General features: G+C 41.7%; 1 protein-coding gene across 1 annotated transcript in view; it reads left to right on the forward strand.

Annotated features, from left to right (window-relative positions):
* The window catches only part of LOC126252086 (neural-cadherin-like), an 83,573-nt gene extending 71,803 nt beyond the window's left edge, over positions 1 to 11,770 (forward strand). Inside the window, exons 12-15 of the mRNA XM_049952942.1 lie at positions 2,058 to 2,275; positions 3,834 to 4,031; positions 6,506 to 6,673; positions 11,482 to 11,770. Of these exons, the coding sequence (XP_049808899.1) occupies positions 2,058 to 2,275; positions 3,834 to 4,031; positions 6,506 to 6,673; positions 11,482 to 11,549 (652 nt within the window). The 3' untranslated portion in view covers positions 11,550 to 11,770. The remainder of the gene's footprint in view (positions 1 to 2,057; positions 2,276 to 3,833; positions 4,032 to 6,505; positions 6,674 to 11,481) is intronic.
* The last annotated feature ends 14,637 nt before the right edge of the window (positions 11,771 to 26,407 follow it).

Below are 26,407 nucleotides of genomic sequence, written 5' to 3' on the forward strand. Positions count from 1 at the left end.
GTCAACAGACAGCAGGTCTCCAACAATAAAAGCCACTCCGCTGAAGCCTTCTGTGCACCATTTGCCTCACTATAACACATCCAGGGGATGTTGTGAGGTCAGATGCCAGTGGCAGTGCAGTACTAAGGCGGTACCATCATGCTTTTACAGGCAAATAATGGTCCACTCTTTCTGATGTCACACATGGTCGACCCTTCCTGGTCTCTGGGATACAGTTGCGGTCTCTATACACTGTTGCCTCATCCGAGAAACAACAGAACAGTTCACATTAAGCCATCAGGCCACAACAGTTTGAGACTCTCCCGCTTCCATTCTTTCTGTGGCCCTCCACAGCAGAGAGTCTGTAGACGTCTTCTCTGTACCATACTGCACCGTCTGTGACTGTGTACACAGCAACTGCGGATGTGGGCCTACCCTTCAAGCACTACCCCCACTTGACAGGTGCCCTGAAGTCATTGCTGGTGTAGTTGTACATTGATTTGAATGCCGTCTTCCATGCAGAACATGATTGTAATGACACCTGTAGACTGTTTGTATGATTATATCTTGTATTAGACACAGGACAGGGATATAGCAGTTTGCTGCTTTAATTTTGAACACTAGTGTACTTGAAGTATTGTATTTCTCAAACCAATGACTGAAATGCAATGCTTTTAAATCAGAATATGTAATGTGTAATTTCTTGCAAAAGTTCGCCCGCATCTCGTGGTCGTGCAGTAGCGTTCTTGCTCCCCACGCCCGGGTTCCCGGGTTCGATTCCCGGCGGGGTCAGGGATTTTCTCTGCCTCGTGATGGCTGGGTGTTGTGTGCTGTCCTTAGGTTAGTTAGGTTTAAGTAGTTCTAAGTTCTAGGGGACTTATGACCACAGCAGTTGAGTCCCATAGTGCTCAGAGCCATTTGAACCATTTGCAAAAGTTCTATGTCCATTGCTGCAGTGATTTCTGAAATGTAGAGAAGCCAAGTATCAATTTAACATTGTTGACATAGGGTGTTCAAGCTCCCCTCAAGTGACAGATCTAAGAATATACTATAAACACTTATGTATCACTCCCATACAGACCGTCAAGACAAGATTAGATTAATTACAGTGTGCACTGGGACATTTGGGCACTCATTCTTCCCACAGCCAATATGTGAGCGGAATTGGAATAAGCCCTAATAACAGGTGTAATGAGATGTAGCCTCTGCCATGCACTTCACAGTCGTTTGCAGGATGTGGATATAGATGTGGGTGTAGTATCCTGTGATCTGTACAACTGAAGGTCTTAGACAGTTCATAAAAAATGGGTAGGTGAAACCTTGCCATTGAATTGAGACTGCCTCAAAATATTACATTTGCAGGTTTGTTCAACCATTTTCTAAATATTATCTTTTACAACACTTTTGAGCAGGCACTTAATAGTGAAAGGGATCAAAAGCTATTAGTATCTGTCCTAGAACCTTTCTTAAAGAGAGGTCTAACAATAGAAAAATTTAGCCTGTCTGGAAAAAAAATCATGAAAGTGATACATTAAATATATGGCTGAGAACAGTTGCTATATCAGAAGAACATGGTCTTAATATTTTGCTTTAAAAGTTTTTTATGCTGTTTCTAGAGTCTGGATATTTATGAGTGACACAGAGCTAATTACAGTGTTGGAGAAGTACATATGGACTGCATCTGAAATTTTTATTAGAAAAAGAAGTGTTTAATTGAAAGTTCGGTACATACACATAGATCATTTTATACATAAGGTCGTTACACATATGATATCAAATGTGAGCACAACAGACCTGGAAGTTTTAATATGGTGAAGTGAGACGTCAGAAGCAAAATACATTTAGAGCAACTTGAATCCAACAATATTTGAGAAATTTCCACTTAGCTAATAGATTATCTTAAAAGTTTTCACAAGAATATGAGTACCATACTTTAGCAAATTCTAATGTAACATAAATAAAGGTTTTCAGATTATTTATATGGATATATCATTATAATTTGTTTTTTGTAGCATAAACTCCACCTTTGGATGTCATTTTCATATTTTGGACAAACATTGTTTTATCTCTGTTACTAGGTGTGGCAGTGAAAGCAGTACTTTGAAACCAGGAGCTGACATTTGTAGTAATCCCGAAAGTGGAAAATGTCTCTATCAACACTCAAAACTTAGTTACAAGTGTGTTTGCCCTGATGATGCAGAAGGTGTAAGGCATGGATTTCTACAAGAGAGGAACACATTTTCTCTTGGTATATGGATTCTGATTGTGTTGCTATCATCAGCTGTCTTGTTCTTTGGTAAGATTGTTTTTATTAAATAAGAAGATAATTTATTAAAAAATGCAGACCAGGAATCATATAATTACAAATTTGATTTTAGAAATCGAGAAATTTCTCAAACAACTTCTTTTCCTCTTAGTAAAGTGTTTGCTTGCAAAAAAATATAAACTGTGCACCAAAATAGAACTCAAACCCAGACTTAAATGTATTGTGTATTGTTCTCATAATTATGTAACTTGGAGATATCTCTTGGATTAGTGCTGAGTATTAATTTAGCAGTGAATGGCATACTGTTGTTAAACTCTACAAAAGCTCCACTAACTTTATTCTAGAAATCTAAGGAAGAAGTGTGTAGTGCTCAACATTTTGACTGCAGACTAGAGGGTTTTAGTCTTGTTTCTCTTAAGGTAAATTCATTATTTTCTACACACTTTCTTGCTCTTACTAAACAACTTCAATCTACCTTTTCTAGGGGAATTGTGACACTTTGGAATCACTTCTTAATCTCCAGAATGAGATTTTCACTCTTCAGCGGAGTGTGCGCTGACATGAAACTTCCTGGCAGATTAAAACTGTGTGCCCGACCGAGACTCGAACTCGGGACCTTTGCCTTTCTCGGGCAAGTGCTCTACCATCTGAGCTACCGAAGCACGAATCACGCGTGGTACTCACAGCTTTACTTCTGCCAGTATCTCGTCTCCTACCTTCCAAACTTTACAGAAGCTCTCCTGTGAACCTTGCAGAACTAGCACTCCTGAAAGAAAGGATACAGCGGAGACATGGCTTAGCCACAGCCTGGGGGATGTTTCCAGAATGAGATTTTCACTCTGCAGTGGAGTGTGCGCTGACATGAAACTTCCTGGCAGATTAAAACTGTGTGCCCGACCGAGACTCAAACTCGGCTGAGGAAGACACGGTGGTCAGTTGGTACCCTTGAGCTTTTAGAGGTCTGTTCAGATGGACTTATGACAGCTGAAAATGTGCAAGGACAAATCTCAATTCATTGGCTTTCAGTAAATGTTATACCATAGCACATCATTTGGTCTCCATTTAACCAGCAGTCAAGAAATGGGAGATGTTTGTTTATCTCCACATCTACTTAGCCTGCACCATCTACATGACACACCTACCTGAGTACCCATGAGCAGTTCATGAATGTATAGTTTGATACAACCCACATATACAAGGTCCCTTTCATGATAGGATTGATGGAAAATGATATGTGTATGAACAATATGAAATGAGAAAAAGCATAACCATTCAAGAAGACAATGGAGAGAAGCAAAAAGATAATCTGACTAAAACAGAATACATGAATTAATGGTGTATTAACAAAACTGATGAATTGTGGTGAGAAATGATTTTTGTTGCAGCAAAGTCCTTCACATGCTCTTATAACAACAAAATGTATACATGTAGGGCTTTAAACACTTTTTAGTATATTGTAAGAGCAAATACATCTCAATCCCTAGTCACCTTTCTGACTTCTTCATACATGTATCTGATCAAACTACTGCTTTTATTTTTATTTAAGATCTGTTTTTAATAAACATAGTGTAATAAATTTGATTTGCAGTGCTAGGTGCAATGTTCATTGGATACAAATATCAATGCAGTACCCATGAAACAACTGAAGTAAAGAATGATGTTCAAGAAAATGTGATATTTCACGCTGATGAAGGAGGAGGGAAAGACGACACAGTCTCCTGTAGCATGAAAGAATTGAAAATATATGTTGACAAGATTGGGCCTACAGAATCAGTGGAAATGCACAGTATGTACAAAACCTCTAAGATTTTTAGATGTCACATGTAATTTCTATTCTACAGAAGTGCCAGACTTTTTTTTGTAGCCAATGCATATAATTACTTTTCTAGAAAAATATGGTTTTATCTGCAAAGTTAACAAACTTATGCTGTGTTCTAATAATCTGTTCCTTGATTCTAAGAAATTAAATGTATACAAAAATTAAATTTATACTAACATCCCCATTCATGTCACAGTCCAACTCTAACTTATTCAGCTGATTTTCAACTTTTATCTCCTCCTCCCTCGTAATCATGGCTTACCCATAACTTCAACTTGTTTAAAGGCATCACCTACAGTCACATCTACTGCACTCCATTGCGCACTCAAGACTGCAACTTCCTACGCCATTCCACTCAAAGGCCATCTAGGGGAATCTTTACTAGCTACTCATAGTTCTAAATCCTGTGCCTTCTTCAGATTTACTGATGATGATCTAGTCCCAGATTAAGGACAACAGACCCTCATTAACACATTTTCTCTCATTGTTCACCTTCTACCATCAGGTCAGTGAGCTTCCTAGACATGGACACCCATATCAGTGATGAGTACATAAGAACCTACACTCACACTAAAGCCAGTCACAAACAATGCTTGTAACCTACCTCTGTGGCCAAGGTCATTCATACACACTTGTGCAGTGGTGCTTGACCTGGGGCTATGACAGTTTGAATCCTGGTGGTGTAAAAATTTTTCATCATCAGCATTTGGCTGGCAAGGGAAGGAGAGGTGGTGGTGTAAAGTTCCTGAACATCAGACTTTGTACCAATGTCCTAGTTTAAATACCAAACCTCTCCACAGTGTCTCACAAAGTGAGGGTATGTGACACTGTTGATGATGATCTGTCCTTCGAATGGGGAAGTTAAGATCAGCGGCCTCCTTGGTGCTATTCACGAAGAGTAGGCTATGTGCCTGCACTGGGTTTCACCCTCTACCTTCTCCCATTATCATCATCATCATCATACAACACGAACATTACATTACACTCAACACACACATACACACACGCACACACACACACACACACACACACACACACACACACACACACACACACACACACACACACACAAGTATGTACATGTAGTATTACAAATACTGCAATGGAGCATGTTGCAAATAAATTCAAAAAATTGCTTGTATTTCAACAGCTACCAACTATAAAGCACTAAAAAATATAGACCAGTCACCCACAGATGCATTATGCATTAACTGCAGTAGCAAAGAATCATCCTCCTAGTATGCTGAAAGTTTTACAAAGGCCTTTGCATATTGACATTACTCTTCTCATCTTTTCCGAAAAGAGATTATCCCATACCATATCCATATGTTCATTCCATATTCACTGTACACCTGCTGACCAACCACAAAATAGCCCCTTCTTCATCACCACTATCCACCAAGGACTGGGAAACTAAATTACATTGTCTGACTGTCCCTTTAAATGAACATATCCTCCCCATTATCCTTCCTACATCTTTCAATGCAATATTCTATCATCCACACAACATACATAACATTCATAGCCATCTATATGCCTACCCAGCTTTAAGCTCCCAGTCCAAACTGTCATATCCTGAGGAAGACAGCTGAAAGACCTGTGCCAAACATCAATACACCACTCATATTCCAGCCCTCGTGCTAGCATTGCCTGTGGCATTGTAGTTAGGGCAATGTGCACAAGCAGCCACAATACCTATGAACTTTAAAGCACTCAGTGCACTTGGTTACACCGATATGGCCACAAACCAATAATGTAGCCAGATGTATTACCATCACCAAGTTGTGGTGGAGGAGCAACTAACATCATCTACTTGCAAAGCAAATTGCTCTGCTTCTTAACAACCTGCGCCATCTGCAACTTGTGAAAATAAAAACTGTACCTGCAACATACCATCTGTTGCTGTGACTCATCTGCCACCTGTCTCCATCATTCCCTGCCCTCTACCCAACCCTGCTCCCTATCCCATTTCCTTGTTATGTCACCCCCTTGCCCTCACACCAGCCTCACACCCTTCTTGTTACTTTTTACTGCATTGTGTTCATATATATCACCCTTTCCTTATTTTGTTTTCTTACTTCAATTGCTTGACTTTCCCTGTGTTCTATTCCCATAATGTTTCACACACCAGCCCCTACCCGGCCCCCAGAATATCCATAAATCTTTCACAATATATGATTCTTCCTCCCCTCTAAAACCACATCTTTTATACATCTATATCATCCACACCTCACTTTAATCAGGCAGCAATGCTGAGAAGAAACAATAGCTCTGTGTGTGTGTGTGTGTGAGAGAGAGAGAGAGAGAGAGAGAGAGAGAGAGAGAGAGAGAGTAGCATTATTACAATAATGCTGGAACAAATATATGTTATGGAGTACAAATACGATTTCTTCAATACAAAATAATATGCTATCCTCTCAAATTTCATTTTCTTTTTGCAGAATTTTCAGAGATTCAACAGAATTCTGAAGAAATATTAAAAAATATAATAGAAAAACACAAAAGAGAAATTGATATGAAAATATTCTCTGACAATTTGGACCACACATGTTGCTATGACTTTGAAGGCATTGCAGAAGCTTCTAGTTCTTTATCCTCTTTGACCACAGGTACACAATTAATTTTAAATGTTTTAGCAGACAGTGGCAAATATTGAAATTATGCAGGAATGACTCAGTACTCACCCTCACAGCTCTATTTCCACTAGTAGCTGTCTTACTTTCCAGATTTTACTGAAGTTTACTTGCTTACTTATCAGACTAGCACTCCTGGAAGAAAGGATGTTGCAGGTAAATGGCTATACATAGCTAGGGAATTCTTTTCATAATGAATCTTTCACTCTGCAGGGAGTGTACACTGTTTTCAAACTTCCTGGCAGATTTACATACTGGACCAGGACTCAGACCAGGACTCGAACAGGGACTTGTTCTTTCTAACTGAACTATCCAGGCATGACTCAGACCTGTCCTCTCAGATTCACTTCTGCCAGTACCTCACTCCTACCTCCCAAACATCACAGAAGTTCTCCTGCATATCACTGCCAAGTAAAAGATTCATTCTCGAAACAATTCCCTAGGCTATGATTAAGTCATTTCTCTACAGTATCCTTTCTTCCAGGAGTATTAGTCCAAAAGGTATGTAGGAGAACATCTGCAAAATTTGAAAGACAGGAGAGGAGCTGGTGGCAGTAAAGCTGTTAGTGTTGTTTGTGACTTTTACCTAGATAACTCAGTCAGTAAAAATGTTACGCAGGAAAGGCAAGGTTCCCAGTTAAATCCTGGACTGGCACACAGTTTTTATCTGCCAGAAATGTTCAATATAATGCCGATTCAGTGGTGGGTGAAAGAGTCATTACTGAACTTATAGCTTTTTTCTGCAAAATGATTAATAATTGAAATTGTAAAACTTAACACAACTAAGTGTCATTTCAGTGTCTGAGTTACAAATTTCCCCCCTCTTGTGTGACAGTCAGCCCTGGTAGATAAACATACTAAAAGGTTATAGTAGCATGCCACAATGTATAAGTATAAAAATCTCAGTTCATCACAACGACATCAAGACCATTGAAACTGAAAAAGTTATTTTCATTTTTTTCCAGCAACAAAGGATTATTTTACCTTCTTTATAGCTTTATAACAAGGAAGTTGGTAGATTTGTTAATAGTAAATTTTCACTTTTCACTTCATGTGTCTCTTCTAATCCTATTCAAACATTCTTTTAGTAGATCACTAAAATTATGTGTGTGTGTGTGTGTGTGTGTGTGTGTGAGTGAGTGACTGAGTGTGAGTGTTGAAAAGCAGTAGAAAAGATTAAGGGAACTACTACTATACACAACTGAGTTGGTTACAGGTTTCTATAAAATATATCGAATCTATTGAGCGACTTTGAACCAAATGACATTCTTCATCACAACCAGCAGGAGCATACAAATTATACCCTTTCTTTGATACATTTGATTTAGTACCATGCAGCACCTATTTAGGAATATATGTTCCTCTTGGGTATTGAGTATGAGTGACTGGATTGAGTATATCTTGGTAGACAGTTCATCATGTTATGGTGAAGTGAGAAACAGCAAAGCCAGAAAAGTGAGATGTGATAGGACAGTGTGGCCCATTGAAATCTGACACTGTCAAACAAAAGCATTTGATCTATTTTAAGAACAACCTTTTAATTGCAAATGTCTTAATTGGAAGAAGATAAGAGCCAACCTGCAAATGGTGAACCCTGGCAGCTACACTGAACATTTACTGTGTATCTCTATTGTTTCATTTTATGGTCCCCAAATTTAGTTAATAACATAAATTACTATTTTGCTCTAAATTGCACATTATACAGGGTGTTACAAAAAGGTACGGCCAAACTTTCAGGAAACATTCCTCACACACAAATAAAGAAAAGATGTTATGTGGACATGTGTCTGGAAACACTTAATTTCCATGTTACAGCTCATTTTAGTTTCGTCAGTATGTGCTGTACTTGCTCGATTCACCGCCAGTTGGCCCAATTGAAGGAAGGTAATGTTGACTTCGGTGCTTGTGTTGACATGTGACTCATTGCTCTACAGTACTAGCATCAAGCACATCAGTATGTAGCATCAACAGGTTAGTGTTCATCACGAACGTGGTTTTGCAGTCAGTGCAATGTTTACAAATGCGGAGTTGGCAGATGCCCATTTGATGTATGGATTAGCACGGGGCAATAGCCGTGGCACGGTACGTTTGTATCAAGACAGATTTCCAGAACGGAGGTGTCCCGACAGGAAGACTTTCAAAGCAATTGATCGGCATCTTAGGGAGCACGGAACATTCCAGCCTATGAGTCGTGACTGGGGAAGACCTAGAATGACGAGGACACCTGCAATGGGCAAGGCAATTCTTCGTGCAGTTGACGATAACCCTAATGTCAGTGTCAGAGAAGTTGCTGCTGTACAAGGTAACGTTGACCACGTCACTGTATGGAGAGTGCTACGGGAGAACCAGTTGTTTCCGTACCATGTACAGCGTGTGCAGGCACTATCAGCAGCTGACTGGCCTCCACGGGTACACTTCTGTGAATGGTTCATCCAACAATGTGTCAATCCTCATTTCAGTGCAAATGTTCTCTTTACAGATGATGCTTCATTTCAACGTGATCAAATTGTAAATTTTCACAATCAACATGTGTGGGCTGACGAGAATCTGCACGCAATTGTGCAATCACGTCATCAACACAGATTTTCTGTGAACGTTTGGGCAGGCATTGTTGGTGATGTCTTGATTGGGCCCCATGTTCGTCCACCTACACTCAATGGAGCATGTTATCATGATTTCATACGGGATACTCTACCTGTGCTGCTAGAACATGTGCCTTTACAAGTACGACACAATGTGTGGTTCATGCACGATGGAGCTCCTGCACATTTCAGTCAAAGTGTTCGTATGCTTCTCAACAACAGATGTGACTGATGGATTGGTAGAGGCGGACCAATTCCGTGGCCTCCACGCTCTCCTGACCTCAACCCTCTTGACTTTCATTTATGGGGGCATTTGAAAGCTCTTGTCTACACAACCCCGGTACCAAATGTAGAGACTCTTCGTGCTCGTATTGTGGACGGCTGTGATACAATACGCCATTCTCCAGGGCTGCATCAGCGCATCAGGGATTCCATGCGACGGAGGGTGGATGCATGTATCCTCGCTAACGGAGGACATTTTGAATATTTCCTGTAACAAAGTGTTTGAAGTCACGCTGGTAGGTTCTGTTGCTATGTGTTTCCATTCCATGATTAATGTGATTTGAAGAGAAGTAATAAAATGAGCTCTAACATGGAAAGTAAGCGTTTCCGGACACATGTCCACATAACATATTTTCTTTCTTTGTGTGTGAGGAATGTTTTCTGAAAGTTTGGCCGTACCTTTTTGTAACACCCTGTATAAGGCGCAAGCATGCATGCGTGCACAGACACACACACACACACACACACATGCCCGCGCGCGCAAGTGCGCGCATGTGTATGCGCCCATCCCCATGCACACACACATGTATTTAACTATTTTTTTCCTTATGCTTGAGTCCTTCAGTCTTTGTAAATTTGTGTGTTCCCTTATTACAGTAGTGAAATAATATGTTCATTTCATTTCATCACACAAGTGGTCCCTGTCTATCAAAGTTTCTTTCAGTGCTAAGCAATGGAAAGTCCAGGTTGGAATATTAGCAGTTATGGAAAGGAGAGATTGATACCATAAAGATGCAGCACTGAGCTGCAGACAGCCACAGCAAAAAGACTGTTACACATAGCTTTTGACCAAAGCCTTTCTTCAGAAAAGGAAGGAAAATGCACAGGATTCGAACCTGCGACCGTAGCAACAGTGCGGTTCTGGAGTGGAGTGCCTGGAACTGCTTGGCCAGAGAGAGCAATGCACAATGAGGGTGAGGGGGCCTGAATTGGAAGGAGGTGATAGGACAGAGGGAGCAGAAACTCCTTGGATGGATGGGGTGTGGATAGAAGGTTGCCTTAGGGTGAGGCTGGGATAATTTCTGGAGAGGAGAATCTGTTGTAAGGATATTTCCCATCTTCTTTGTCCAGAAAAGCTGGTGGTGGATGGAATGATCCAGATGGCCCAGGTTGTAAAGCAGCCACTGAAGTTAAGCATGTCATGTACAGGTGCATGTTGTGCCACATGGTGGTCCACTTTGCTCTTGACCACACTCTGGTTGTGTTCATTCATCCTGGTGGACAGCTCGTTGGTGGTCGTACCAATATAAAAAGCTGTGCAGTGATTTCAGCAGAGCTGGTACATGACACAACTGCTTTCACATATGGCCCAAACTCTAGTTCGGAAGGATAAGCCTGTGACAGGACTGAAATACAAAATGCTGGGTGGATGGACTGGGCAGGGTCTTGCACCTGGGTCTTTTACAGGGACATGATCACTGTGGCAAGGGATTGGGCTTGAGAGTTGTATAGGGATGGACTCAGATGTTGCAGAGGTTGGATTGGGTTTGTTTGGGGACATGACACAGGCAGCCTGGTGACTGGGAAATGGTGCATCTGCACTGACAAGGTCTCCCTTGTCCAGTACGCTGAAGGTCTCTCTCACTCACTCTCTCTCTCTCTCTCTCTCTCTCTCTCTCTCTCTCTCTTTCACACACACACACACACACACACCACATTATTTGCTGAAAGAAGTAATGTTGGTTAGTGTGTGCAGTGTCTGGAAACTTTGATGACATGATGTTGCACTGAAATTTAGTTAATAACATAAATTATTATTTTGCTCTAAATTGCACATTATATAAAAGAAAAATTAAAATATTAATCTGTAGAAGGCTTTCGTGTTAACTATTCCTAGATTTTGTAGTGTATTAGTATGATTCTACATTTGATAGTTTCCTAACTACACTCAAAATTTAGTTCCTTATTCATCTCTTCCAGAGTATGATGGCACAGAAAAGGATTGCAAGGACATCACAAAAATTGCACAAGATGTTACCAGAGTATAATACATACACCTTGGCAGGACCAATAAGTCTTGCACTCAATGTGACACATCTTACAGGGTTGAGTAAGAAACCTGCAGTGGTAGTAGACCAACTTCTCAAAAGTGAGACTAAGGATAGAAGTGTTCTATCATTCACAGACACTTTCTTTGTATACATACTCTCTGCTTGCTGCAGTGTTGTGATATTATTTGAAAAAAATCAAGACTTAACATATTTTTATAAATAACAAATGTGAACATATACATATACATATATTTTTTATCACTGACTTGTTGATATAATATGTGTTTTCTGTTGATGAATGGAGATTTAACTTCCTGTGAAAACAGATTTTTTTACATATAAATAACTGATGGGTACTATTGTCAACTTATCCTTAAAAACAATAAAATTTTTTGATAAGAGTTTCTAAATCTTTTTTTTTTTTTTTTTTTTTAATGAAAATATGCAATGTAATTGCTTTGGTTGTACAGCATTCTTGACTGCTTACACTTGTTTGGCTTCAAAATATTAGTAAGATTTCCCAATACTTTTCCATCATTTAAACAATTTTTTCAACAATAAAACCAAAAACACCAGTGTTTTCACAATAAAAATTCTTTTCGGAGATCTACTCTCTGCCTTTGTTTTTCACTGACGGCATTTACTGCTATATACAAAGACAGCAATATGTCTGTGGCCAAGTTAATTCTTGGACATGATAATGTAGATGTGATTAAAAGAAACAAAACTCTTTCAATACAAACAAGTCAGACAGGAATCTTCTGCCACTATTTTTACTGTAGCTGCGATGCAATGGTGTATTACTACATTCAGTTGTCATGTACTCCAGAGAGTAAACTCTCCTGACGAATTTTGTAATATCTCTACCTTGTTTTCATGTGCCACCCAACATTTGGTTTTGGCTTATTTGATGGTGACAAGATTTATTTGGGCAAATGACATAAATGTTTTCAGAGCCGATACTAAGGTCTGAGAAGATGAATTTGATTAAAATGTGTAAGAATGCTGAAAAATTGTAGACAAAACACACAAAAACAAACATATTATAAAAGCTTGTCATGTGTCAGTTCTTAAAATATTGAAAAAGGAACAAATGTGGCTGCCTGCTTATTAAATAAAAACAGGATGTGACAGTCACTCTGTAACATTCTAAAACCTCCAGCCTAACAGTTTAGGTTTGAGTCTGGAAATTCACAAAATTTTAATATGTATACCACACTCATCTTACCATCAACTAACATAGACAGCATGTTCTCACTTAAATTTACTCTTGCCCTCTTGTTAGAATATAGAACAGTCTGTTAGAATGTGATGTATTGAAACACACACTCCATGTGCTCCACAAACTGGCAGGTCCTCACAGGAGCAAAAATCCATGAGTCAGAGGACAATGGAGACAGGTCAGTGCCACTTCATCCAGCTTCTGCAACCAGAAGGAGGCTTAACACAGACAGATAATTGGTTTCACAGACCGGAGCTTCTTTTCCAACACATTGAAACACACTGCCCCACAACAGTTTATGACTTTCTGGCTCAACAGTGAGGAAATATTGCATAAGTAGACACCATATGTTTTCGCTGTGTGTCCTGACAAGCTTCCTTGGTTGAATTATTATCATACTGGATTCTGACATGTCCTGATATCCAGCAGAATACTGCTTCCTGTCCCTTGTTATGGAGATGTGTCATGGAGTCCATAATCATCTGAGGCATTTTTTTCTGCTGGTTACATCTATGAAATCACTTGGATGGAACTGAGGAAGTCAAAGCACATGAGAAAATGTCTTATCCACACCAGGGCATTCAGAAACATATAGTTCTGCATTGTAGACCACAACTCACTTGGTGGGCAAATCCCACGGAGACAGCCGGGGAAGACTACTGACCAGCCTAAAGAACCCCTTGCTTAGATCACTGCGGCAGTGAACACTGGCAGCGGTGGCATGGATGGGTGACAGGTGATGTCCACAACATCTGACAGCCTCTGAGTTGACAGCATGGTGTAGTGGTGCGGACGCGGACTGCGGTGCAGTGGGGGGGGGGGGGGGGGGGCAAACAGCTGGCCGCTACCAGCAGCAAGGGTGGTGCAGTAGCGATGGTGATGAACGAGGGTGGTGTGCTGTGTGTGGCAGCAGGCAGCAGTCCAGAACGTGTGACAGACAAGCAGCAGGACAGCATGTTGTACTGCATTGGCGAAGGTATGCCTGATGATGTGCGACATCACTTGGGCTGCATCTCGGGAAACAAGGGGCTGCGTGGCAGAGCAATGGTTGCAGAGAAGGTGTTGGGCAGCACGAGGAGATGCAGCACGGTGTAGTCTCACTGAGTGCGGGTTGGGGGGGTGAGCACTCGGGCAGGCAGAGCACATATAGCTATGCACAATGTGCAGCTGCCACATATGATATAGTGCATGCTGAGTAAGTGCAGATGCTGCTGTTGCTGCCATCTTCCAGGCAACCTTGTGAGAAGCTGGCTGGCATGGTTGCAGGGCATGACATTGAATCTGGAGGTCTGGAGGAGCATTGTCTGAGACTCTGTCTGGTGGCAGTGGTGAGGTAGTGTGTTCAGATCAGGCACTACATGCTTAGTATCAGGCTCCACATGCTAAAAGGCAGGAGTAGGAGGAGAAACAAATGGGAGAGAGGTCCCAGGTGCCAGCTGATGGTTCAGCAGCACTGGCGGGGGCAGGGTAAAGGGGTGGTGTCGGTAGTGGCATCAGCAGTGGCATCAGTGGCAGACACAGAGACCTGGACTGTCACTGGGCATTGTTGAGGGTGAGCATTTAAGCTGGCTTTAATCTATTGAAGGACACAATGGAAGGGGTGCCATGGAGATGCATGGTAAATGTTTTGTCATTTAATTGTGAAATGAGGTGAGAACCTGAGTATTGTGGGCAGAGTGGGGGCATTTATGTGTAGCATTACATGAGTGTACAACTTTAGGTCATGGTGTACAAAAGTCTTGCCCTCACCATGGCACTGTGGAGGCATCAGTCAGAGCCAGGCCATACTGTGTTGAAGCTGCTGGGCACAAGCAAGGACACGGGTAGTAGCATGAGGGTCTGCAGCTCAATAAGGTCGCCTGGTAGGGGTAGGGGCTGCATGTAAACCAGGTCAGTGGCAGACACTTCCAGGTCGGCCTTGTAGGCCACCCACAAACCTAACAGGACAAGTGGCAGGGCTGTGGACGATTTTGTGTCATAGCAGATAAGGGCAGATTTTAGAGTATGATAGAAATGATCCACCATGCCATTAGCTGTGGGGTGGTAGATGGTGGTCAAATGAACAAGGGTGCAAGTCCCAGACAGGGGTTTGAATAAATAGGAAGTGAATTGTGGTGGGGCAGCCAAAATGCAAAACCCAGGCATGATGAATGAGGTAGTAACCATTTCAGCCAAAGTGTCTGGGATGGGGATGGCTTCTGGCCAGAGTCTAAACTGGTTTATTATTGTGAGAAGATAGCAACAGGTGTCTAGGGATGGCAGGGATCTGATGATGTCAGTGTAAATGTGGGAAATCTGATATTCGATAGGGGGAAATGGAGCATGAAAATGACAGTCCACTCAGTGCACAGGCATGACACACAGGTGCAGGCCCAAGTGCAACAGTCCCGTTGAATGCCAGGACAAAACAAATGTTCCTGGATGAGGGCAGTGGACATGCAGATGCCAGTTTGTGCCAAGCCATGCAAGCAGTCAAAAGCTGGTTTACAGAAAGTGGGGGGGGGGGGGGGGGGGGGAGGGGGAGGTAGGGGTGGATGGGATCTTTGGAGCTGACAGTATGTGTGAGGTCAAAAAGTGTATCACACTAAATTTGCGGGTCTGTGCCACGGACATGGAGGGCAATGTCACAATTCAGGTTCTGCCTTAACTGAGCTAGTGTGGGATTGGTGGACTGGGCTTTTGTGATGACCTTTTAATCTAATGATTGGCTCAAGGTGCAGGAGCAACTGAGATGGTCAACAAAAATGTTATCAACATCAGCTACTTGGTATATATTGGTAGAAAACTGAGCCATGTACTCCTGCTGATAGAACTGTGATATTTTGGCACCATATTTCTGATGAAACCCTGTCACAAGAGAGTGGTGGTCAGTGAAGATGGTAAAAGAGCGGAAGTACTTCACTATCTATTTGATGATGAGCTTTTCTTGACTGCACTCAGCCCATTTGTGCTGGGTCTCACATAGCTTAGCCCAGAATATGGCGAGGCTGCCAAATGTACTTGATGCGCTGTCGAAGGACCAAGCTGATCGTGAACTGATTCACATCAGTGGCGAGAGCAAGAGAGGTTGAGAGTAGGGGTATGCCAGAAGGGCCACACTGGTGAGGTCATGCTTAGTCCTCTCGCTCGAAACTGGTTGTTACAGGTAGGGTGCACAGTACAGGTTTGTTACACTTCTTATGTCATCACTATAGCTGTGTAAGAGTGGGACAGGACAATGGTCAGGAATTGTTCTCACACTGAGCTGCCGATAATCACTACAAGCACATAGGTCCCATCTTTCTTCATTGCTAAATGGAGTGTGGAGGATCCAGGGCTTTTGGATGGGCAGAGCATTCCAGTGTCAATGGAAGTCTAGATTTCTGCTTGTGCAAACCTGTGGTTGCCCGATGGAAGAGAACAGGCACAGCAGTGAACTGGTGAGCCTGGAGCACTCATGATGTAGTGCATCATATCATTGTGCAACTAGCAGGTGGTACTGGTGGTGGGTGAGAGGCGGGAATTCAGAAAGGAAATTAGTGAAAGTGCCATTGTAAGAAAGTTGTTTAATGGCAAGGTGAGCAGTGGGGTGAGAAGTGCAGGGGGTGGAGTGACCCGACATGCCATCAACTAGGTGACACTGTGCAAGGTCAGGAAGAAGATTGAAATGAGAGATAAAATCTGTGCCACGGATTAGGTCAGTGACATCAGCCATAGTGAAAGTCTAAAGAACCTCTTCATCAAGTCTGGGATGAGGGCGGCAGGTGTGGGGACTGTAGGTAGTGATGATGGAGCCATTTGTGTCAGCGAGGAGGAAGGGGGATGGGGAGCCAGACCAGGGCAGGAGTTTGCATGGGAAGATGGACAGGCTTGAGCTGCTGTTGATGTTATGAGATAGGCGATAAGTGAGGTGGGGTTACAGTGGTCAAGTGCAAACAGACACTGAGGAATTGCTGAGAAACTGGGTGTGCCTACTGCCAGTCATTAACTGAGTTTGAATGCCATGGGCACAGCAGTCTGCAGTTGGCAATGTCACTGCTGAAGTGCTAGTGATACCAGCACAAATGTTCAACATTGCGTGGATCCTCCAGCTTGCCAGCCCAGTGGGGAATAGTAACACCTGCACAGGTGTGCAATCTGGCAGTCACTGTGGAGAGGGAAGATGCAGTTGCATGAGCCATGTCGATAGTGACCTTGGACTGTGTGGGTGGGGCAGGATGGGGAGTGCAGAAATGGGCAGACGAGAGCTAGTGAGGGCAGCAGTTAAGCTGGCCATCTCACTGTTCAAACACATCATGATTTGCACTAGATCTGACTGTGCATCTCGAAGCATGGACTGTGGGGACACCACTGCCAGTTGCACTTTGGGGTGGCTGAGGGACTTGCCATGTAGCACAAGGGGACTGAAGTAGGAGGTGGGGTAAGGATAAGGGGCTGGGTGGCAGCTATGGCCAGCAAGGGGCCAAGAGACTTAAACAACTGATCTGCAATGAACGGCAGTGGTGCCGACGTCTGTGTGGTTCTATGTGGCGAGTGCCATATGAATCATTGAAGGCAAGCAAGATTTCCAGTTGTAGAATAAAAGGTTTTCTGTCAAGACATGGGGTTCAGCTAAGCCATAGAAGTGCTGGAGGAGCTGGATGGGCCTCATGCCAGAACACTCCTCCACAGAAAATAGTGACCAGGAGCGCTGCATTTCGGATGACAGCAATCATGTGTCAGATGCTCTTTTAATTTATGGTCACTGTCAGACTGTGGAGGCTGGTAATGATGTCACAAGCCTCTGTCATGACAGAGGATTCCGGCTCAGCAATAGTAGGGGTGAACTTTGTTTGTCACTCATAACTCGGGACATGCCAAAGATCATGTCAGCAGAGGAAAACACAGGTGCAGGGCACAGGTGTTGAATGCAGGGAGGTGGGCAGAAGTGTTGTATGATTGATGGGTTGGAAACGAGACCTGTACCTGAGGTGTAATGGTGCACAAGAGTTGTGCGAACTGGGTGAGAAACTGATTTAAACCAGCTACTTTAACAAGCAGCTTGCATGGACTAGGGACAGGGATTAGGCTGGATGAAACACACTCCACTGTGGATGAGATTTGAGGGATCATTTTGGCTTCCTTATGTAGGCTGCATCTTGGGCATGAGAGCAGGATGAATATGACTGGGAGGGAGAAGAAAAAAACATACATTTGGTACTGACGAGGGTGCAAGTGCATGACGGAAACAATGAATAAACACCACTTGGAGCTTGTGGAGCAGTGCATAACTGCACAAAGGGTAGCATACTGCGGGAGGTGAGCTGCATGGAGCATAAGAGGAATGGGGATGGTGGAAATGGGGTGCTTGAAGTCTGGGTCACCGGGATGGTAATGCTTGCAGTGCCAAAAGTATTTTGCTGCACAATGTACATCACAGCTGTCAGGTGAGGGAAATTAAGAGGAAAAGAAGAAGAAGGTGGGAAATTTCATGGAAAACATCTTTCAGAGAAGCAACAAAAAAGAAACAAGGGGGCAAATTTTTGGCAATACAAATCATTTGTTATGGTAGACACTACTACATTTCATTTAACAGAAACAAAAAGGGGAATATGTGATCGGTACAAAATTTAGGTGTGACTTGCACAGCAAAGCTTCTTAGTTTATCACTGCCAATACAGGAACAAAAATATGTTTAAAGTTCGTAGGTGGGAGCCTTCATCAAAATTTACACAAAGCTCAAAAGCTCAATTTAAACCCTAAAAGTTTGTTCCCAGCAGAGAACAAAGGTAATGACAAATAAAGGTAACAGGAACACTGTGGCAAGACACTGCCATGGACAAAGGAGGATATGAAGCTGTGTAATGATTTAGTAGGTTGGTCCACGTGGGTGCTCAGCACTAATTAGCAAAAAGCAGTACAACGTAGAGGGCATTTATGTGTGCTACTGCATGTGGAATTTATGGCCTCTGGAAATTGGAGTGCAGCTCTCCAAAGCCTCAGAAAAACTAAAGGGAGGACAGCACCTGAGCCATTAACCACTGGACTGTGACTGGTCCTGCTCAGGAAGCTATGGCATTTGCAAGCTATCTTCCCAAAGCAATCCACAAGGATTATTCTCAAATAGTTATTGTGTAGTAGATTGTCCTTAAATAGTTATTGTGTGATAGTCCTTTGGTCCTTGTTGTAAACAAAAGCACTGTTTCACAGATAGAAGCACTGGTTCACAGACAGTAGCACTGGTTCACAACAAAGGGAGGTGTATTTGTGCACATGATGCATTGACTGTTCATCACTCACGCACATCAAAAAAGATTGCCTTGCATGCAGATGGCAATTCTGGATGGCATCAGTTTAGGTTCCATTATGGCATGGATGCTTTGAAGAGAATCAAGGTGTGGCTGCAACGGTAGAGATGTCTGCTAGGACAGATGGTAGGTCTCACAAAATTTTAGAATTTAGGGAGGCACCACAGCAATCTTCCTGAGAATTTTTGACATGTTTGATGCTGACATTCAGTTCTGTTCTATTGGGAGTGAGAGTGAGTGGCACCATTTGACCTAAAGAAAATGTTGTTTAACACAGACATTCCATCAACGTGTAAACCAGCCTTAAGACTTTCTTATTGATTGCACTTATTAATCGAGAAAAGCTTATGGTCCACTTCCACTGTTGGCCAAATGGCAATACTTTCTACATACTATGTTTTAAGAACTAGTGGTGCTGGCAAATTATCTTCCAGTATTAACAGTTTAGTTCCACATTTAATGAGGTTAGAGTTAATATTTCCTACCAAACAAAATTCTTAGCCATCATAACATTAGATATGAAGTGGGCCTAAGTTCAAAATATTTTATAAGAAATTTCAAGAAGCATTTGTTGAGTCTTAGTTCAAAACTCCCATCTGCGGGTTTTCGATATTTTTACTTGAAATCAGAGGTACAGCCACATTTATCATTATGTCCTTAAAAATTTTAGTTTTCATGTAAATCAGTAGATCATCACTCAAACAAGACTTTTTATGTACCTGGCAGTAGGTGCACTTAAGCACCATACACTGAAGTACTCTTGGCCCAGTGTAGATACCCATATGAGTAACTGGTAGAATGTTTCCCAGGTACAAATAGTTGGTTATTGAGTTATAAATTGTTGCACTGGATCTTCTCCCATTTATTACCCACTAGGTGAAGGTCTTTCCCTTACCAACTTCCCACAGTACATTGTCTTCAAGCTGTGTAGGCCACTGCATCAGCTTCCTTATTTCACAGGATACCTGCTTGCTCCGGGTAAGACAGGAGGCTGAAACTTTTCAAAACATGAATTTTTAGTTTTTCATGTAATTAAATACTATGTTTTTGAACATTTACATTCTACTTATTACTGTCCACCAGTTGTAACTGCTTTATTATTTTTTTTTATTTTTATGACATCTGTCACTGTAGTAATTTTTTGCCCTTCTCCATAAAAAGTTTTACATCTCCAGCTCTTTTAGTTTACAGTCAGTCTTGTGTTGATTAACCTGCTACAGCACATTTTGATAGCTGACTGTCATCCGGCGTACTTGTTAGCAAAAGCTGTTTTCTTGGAAATACGTCTCTCATTGTTTGCTATTGTTCGTGAATATAAAGTTTCTTGGAAGTTTTAGTGTGATGTATAATAACCTATGGTTCTATAATAATGAAACCAAGAAGTGTTTTCAAGAAATGTAAATTCAGAGGAAATCAAAACTGGAAACCTATTGTAAGTAAATGTCAAAATCAGTGTAGCAGCAGTCTGTATCTTGTATGTGAAACACCACCAAGTGAGACAGAAGATAACAGTTGATGCCTGCACAAAAATAGTGAAAGTTGTGGCAGTACTAATATTATAGTAGATCTAGGATTATTGTGGTGTATTCTAAGTGAAGTGTTGATCTGGAAGTTGTGTGGTGCTCAAGTAAGTTTTTGTGAAGATGCAGGTGTCAGGGTAGCTGTAGTATGTAAACTGAAAATAGTTGCAGTGTCTGCAGCAGTGAAAAACTATTTTACACATCACAACAGTGTTCTAACAGTGATTTATATGACACTAATGTGAGGTTAGTTTATTGTCTTTGGTGCACTGGGCAGGATCTTATAGATGGTGAAATGCTATTACCAGTAATTAATTTGCCAAAAATTTCTACAAAGTGTCACAGGTACACTAATTACATATTGGATACTATCACTACAGCAGCTGAATATTCAATGAAATCTACAAGTAAGAAGCAGCAGAAATTAATGACAATGGAAATGGCATTCCTGTTGCCTTTGATGGGAGCTGGGCAGAAGAGAGGGCACACTTCTAAGAATGGCTGATCTACAGCAACAGGTGTTGACACAGGTAAAGTTGTCCACTTCCAGGTACATACTAAATAATGTCGTGGATGCTCAGTAATAGGGATAGATCAAAACACAATGGCTCTTCACAAACCTAGGTATGTGAAAAACTATAAAGGCTCAATCGGGGGATGGAAGTTTCTGCAACTGTAGCTGTCTTCAGTAGATCTGAGTCTGAGAGAAGTGTACAGTATATGGAATATCTAGACACTAGAGATAGCAAAATACTCAGTCCTATCTGGCATAGTGAATCTTATAATCTTCCAGTAATAAAATTAGAATGTTTGGGGCATGTTAAAAAGATGATGGACACCCGCATACACTCAAGAGCAAACTTGCATTTGTCCTGTTTTTTCCGAAACTGTGAAAGAAACTTTACTGAAAATTTCACAGCTTGTAAACATCACTTTATTGCAGCTGTGGATCATCAGTCATGTTACTATACTAATAATTCTCGAGCAATAAAAATATTTATTACTTTTTCACAAAAAATTGAATGTATGGAAGTTAAATTTGTAAATATATTCTGAATTAAAATACCACAGCCATTTCAGATCAGTGAGGAGCACAAAGATCATTTAATTTACAGAGAAATCTTCAGACAAGTCTGTCCAGTAGTTTCTGAGAAAAGTGACCTGAATTTGCTTAATTTAACATTGTTGGTATACCTTAAAACACGAGTTTTTATGTACCTGGCTGTAGGTGCACCATAAACATCATAAAATGAAGGACTCTTGATCTTGCCAGAGGGCACTGCACTCTCCTTAATCATGAGGTTTGCATGTGAGTAACCGGTAGAATGTTTGCCAGATCCAGATAGTTGGTTGGTTATTGAAATATACACTGTTGCACTGGATCTTCTTCCACTTACTACCAACTAGATGAAGGTCTTTCCCTTAACAACTTCCCCCAGTACATCGTCTTCAAGCAACATAAGCCACTGCATCAGCTTCCTCATTTCACAGGATACTTGCTTGCTCCAGCTTCCAAAAGGGTAAGACTCCTTCACTGTTACAATGGAAAAGAAAAATGCCATCCTCAATGTACTGGGTCATTTACCATGTTAGCATGTCTGATGAATATTTTTAATTATATTCAGGGAATCTGAGCACATGAAAAAATTTTGCCTTCAGTTATCTGATTACAGTTAGCCCAACGCAAAACAGATTGAATTTAGCCAGCAAATAAATCCCACCGCATGTTCAAGGGAAATTATGCAGCAATGAAGGGTCTCCCTATTACAGTTGAGCTTCTCCCAGTGTTGTTCAAACAACTTACGGAAAAGCAGCCAGATGACACTTTTGACGATGGTCAAGGGTCTCCTTCTTCATACTATCATATTGTGGGAGTTGTTGCAGTGAGAGGAAATAATTGCACAGTGAATCAAAGTGTTGTGGTTTGGAAGGAGTAGAGTGACATTACTACTACTCTTTGTTTTTTATAATAGTTCCATAGCTGAAACTTTCTGGCAGATTAAAACTGTGTGCCAGACCGAGACTCAAACTTCGGACCTTTGCCTTTCGCAGTTTCTACCATCTGAGCTACACAAGCATGACTCACAACCCATCCCCACAGCTTTAATTCTGCCATTACCTTATCTCCTCATCCCATAGTTGTTCAGAATTTTTTATTATAGATTTGATTCTGTTCTCACCTTTTTCATAGCTTTACACCGGTGTGTGTTATTTTCATACTGTTTATAGTGAATATAACTATAAATTGGTGACCCCGCAAGCAAATAGACCTAAGTTTGCAAAAATGAATATGCAAAATCAGGCGGTATCATCATGTAAAGATGTGATAAAACAGGAGATGAGAATGCAGTTGCCAGCCTTACAGGACAATTAGCAGAGGCAAATTGCAGACCTGCAGTTAGCAGTGGCAGAGCAAACTAGTCCAGTGACCAGTCTGTGATCACAAATAGGACTAGATGTCCTATCATGAGAAGATTGCAGATGGAGGTATAGGCACCACAATTCCTACCAGGCAAACTAGCACTACAGTTTGTGATGCTGGAACTGGCATTCGTGCAAAATGAGGTAATGGATGAGCACAAAAAACTCGTGGCATCATTGAATGAATTAGATAACAGGATGGCCACTATTGGCACGGACATAATACTCAAGCTGCTGGAGAAGCAACAATATATATGCTTGAAGAAAGCACTAACTGATTGCATGTTTAAACCATTGGATCTGCATATCCAGAAAGTGTTACATTACAAGTAAATTGGGAACAACTTAACTCCCTCCCAGTATTGCTTGCTTGGCTTCATAGGAGACGCAGATTTACAAGACAGAGTGCTATGGCATATATGATTAACACAGCTACCAGTAGCAGTAAAAACAGCAGTGGTTCCATGCAAGAGATGGTATTACCGCATTGATAACATTAGCAGACAAATCCTGTGCAATATTAAACAACTCATAGACAGTGAGCATCACACTGGTTGCTAATGGCTGTGAAAAACAAGATGTGGCAGCTATAAAGAGAAGCCAACAATCAGATCTAAATCATCAACTGCATGAACTGAAAAAGAAGATCAAGTCACTACAGAAACAGATATTTAGTTACTTCGAGCTACAGAAGAACTCAACTAGGCTAGACAGTAGGAATGGAAATGAGATGAACCAGAACAGTTTTCAGCAGCTGGTCTGTTGGTACCTCGGGTGATTTGGCAACAGAACCATGAGATGCATTGCACCATGCAGCTACCACAAACACCGGCGACAAGGAGGTGAGCAAGGGAACATGGTGAGTAACTTATCTTATGTATCAATCCTGTCCCATAGACTGTATGTACATCAGAGACATGTTCCGGCCATTACTAACTTATAGAGTCCAGATCAGATGTTAGCATACCACCAGCAGGAAGCTGTACAGTGACAGGAAATTCCCAGCAAGCAGGCCTTACAGCAGCCAATAAATGACCAATAGCCACGCACAGTAAATGCACATTAAAAGCCAGCTTCAGTTTGCAGCAGAGCTGTGAGTCAACTATTGTTATAGCAGAAGCAACAGACTCCATACTAGGTGCTGGTTTTCTTTACCACACCAGAATGGAAGTCAACATTAGCACCACACAGGTTTGAAAGGACAGTGAAGTGATTAGGGGCATACTGGAATGAAACACTAGACAGGCAGTGACCTGTGCAAGTATGTTATTGTTGCCAGGTACAAACAGCACCAAAGTATCACCTATACAGTAAGTAGTACACGACTTCATGTAGCCAATTCAAGTGACAACTGGTCAACCAGTGTCAAATTGCCTGAGGAGATTAGCCCCATACTGTTTTGTAGCAGTGAAAACAGAATTCGGAGACTTACTGCAAAATGGCATGATATGCAGGCCTGACAACCTGTGGACCTCACTGTTTGCATTTGACAAAGAAAAAAGATGGTACTTGGAGGCCCTGTGGTGATTACAGGGCACTTAATGCCTGCACAGTTCTGGTCTGGTATCCAGTACCCAATGTCAGAGACTTTACCACTGTATTGGCAGGGACAACAATGTTCATTGTGAGTGACTGCATGAACATTTGCCCCCAAATTCTGGTCATAGAAGATGGCTTTCAGAAAATAGCAGTAATAACACACTTCAGCTTGTTCTAATAAATGAAAATGCCTTCTGGCCCAAAAAATGCGGCACAGGTGTCACAGTGATTTATTGATGAGATGCTGTGTGGATGAAAATGTTTCATATCATTAGATAACATTTTAGTGTTTTCAAAGTCATAAAGTGACCAAGAAGAACAGTTCAAGGCTATAATCAAGCAGATATAAAGAGATATGGAGTTGTAGAGAATGAAGCGAAATGTACACTCCGGCAGAAACAAGTAACGTTTCTGCATTATGATGTTTCAGTGACCGGGATATGCCCTCCAAACGACAAAATAGGTTTCATTGAGAAAATACCACCTCCCACATATTATCACAAACTTAGAAGGTTTCTCGAAGCAGTCAATTTCTATAGACAGCATTTACCAGGTACGGCCGATATGTAGACAACACTGGTGGCTGCTCTATGGAGCAGAGACACGACAGGCCAACATCTCCTGAAATGGTCCCCTGAGATGCAAAAAGCTTTTTAACAAGTGAAATACATCCTGAGGAATGTGATCCTGTTGGCACATCCGGTCCCACGAGTACATTTAGCCATAATTGTTGATGCCAGCCAACAGACAATTGGAGCAGTCCTCCAACAAAATGTGGATGGACTCTGGCGCCCTTAGGGTTCTTTTCATGCAAACTTACAGCATTGCAAATCAAATGGAGCATGAATGACAGAAGTTACTTGTGATATATGTGGGGGTGTGATACTTTCGCCCATGCATAGAAGCCAAAGCATCTACTGTCTCCACTGACCATAAGCCTATCACCTATGCATTTAGCAAGAATAAGTATACCTGCTCCCCATGACACTTTAGGCAGTTGGAATTTACAGTGCAATTTACAGCAGACCTGCATCACATTGGCTGAGTGGAGAACATCATTGCTGATTTCTTGTCAAGGGTGCAACCCATATTACAAACCACTGATTATGACCAGCCGGCAAGGACTCAAATACTTGACCTACAGCTCAAAAAATACAGGCACGACATCTCTACAGGGCTGCAGTTCAAGCAAATATGACCAGCAGGAATGTGGACTGAGGTTTGGTGTGATACGTCAGAAGGCAAGCCATGACCATTTGCCCCCACAAAACTGCAAAAGTTATTCTTTGGAAGTATTCATGGGCTAACCCACCCAAATGTGAGAACACCACAGTGATGCTCATGACAGAAACTGGACATCGTGGGACCACTGCTGCCATCAGAAGATTTTCATTATCTCCTTACAGTAGTAGACTGATATACAAGATGCAGTGACACTAACAGGTACATCAGCAGAGACAGTAGCATGGGTCTTTCTGGCCTTACGGATAGCTAGATTCAGTTGCTCATTGAGTGTCATTACAGACTAGGGTCACCAGTTCGGGTCAACATTATTTTTGGAGTTGTCCAAACTACACAGATTCTGACACCATCACACAACCATCTACCATCTAGCCAGTGACAGAATGGTTGAGCAGCAGCGCCAGACATTGAAGGCTGTGTTCATGTGTCAACAGTTGGGCCTCAGCATTGCCAGTAGTTCTACTGGGAATGTGAGTTGCCTACGGACCAGATTTAAAAAGTGTCAATAGTGGAAATGATCTGTGGAGAGACCTTGTGTCTACGAGTTGAGTTCTTCACAGCACAAGAGCTGTTGATGATCGTAGAATTTCCACATGGCTTAACAAGTAAGACCAGATATCTAAACTCTGGTCTCCAAGGGATCAC

This window comes from Schistocerca nitens, chromosome 4 (genome assembly GCF_023898315.1).
Source record: "Schistocerca nitens isolate TAMUIC-IGC-003100 chromosome 4, iqSchNite1.1, whole genome shotgun sequence".
In the NCBI taxonomy this organism is placed as follows: Eukaryota; Metazoa; Arthropoda; class Insecta; order Orthoptera; family Acrididae; genus Schistocerca; species Schistocerca nitens.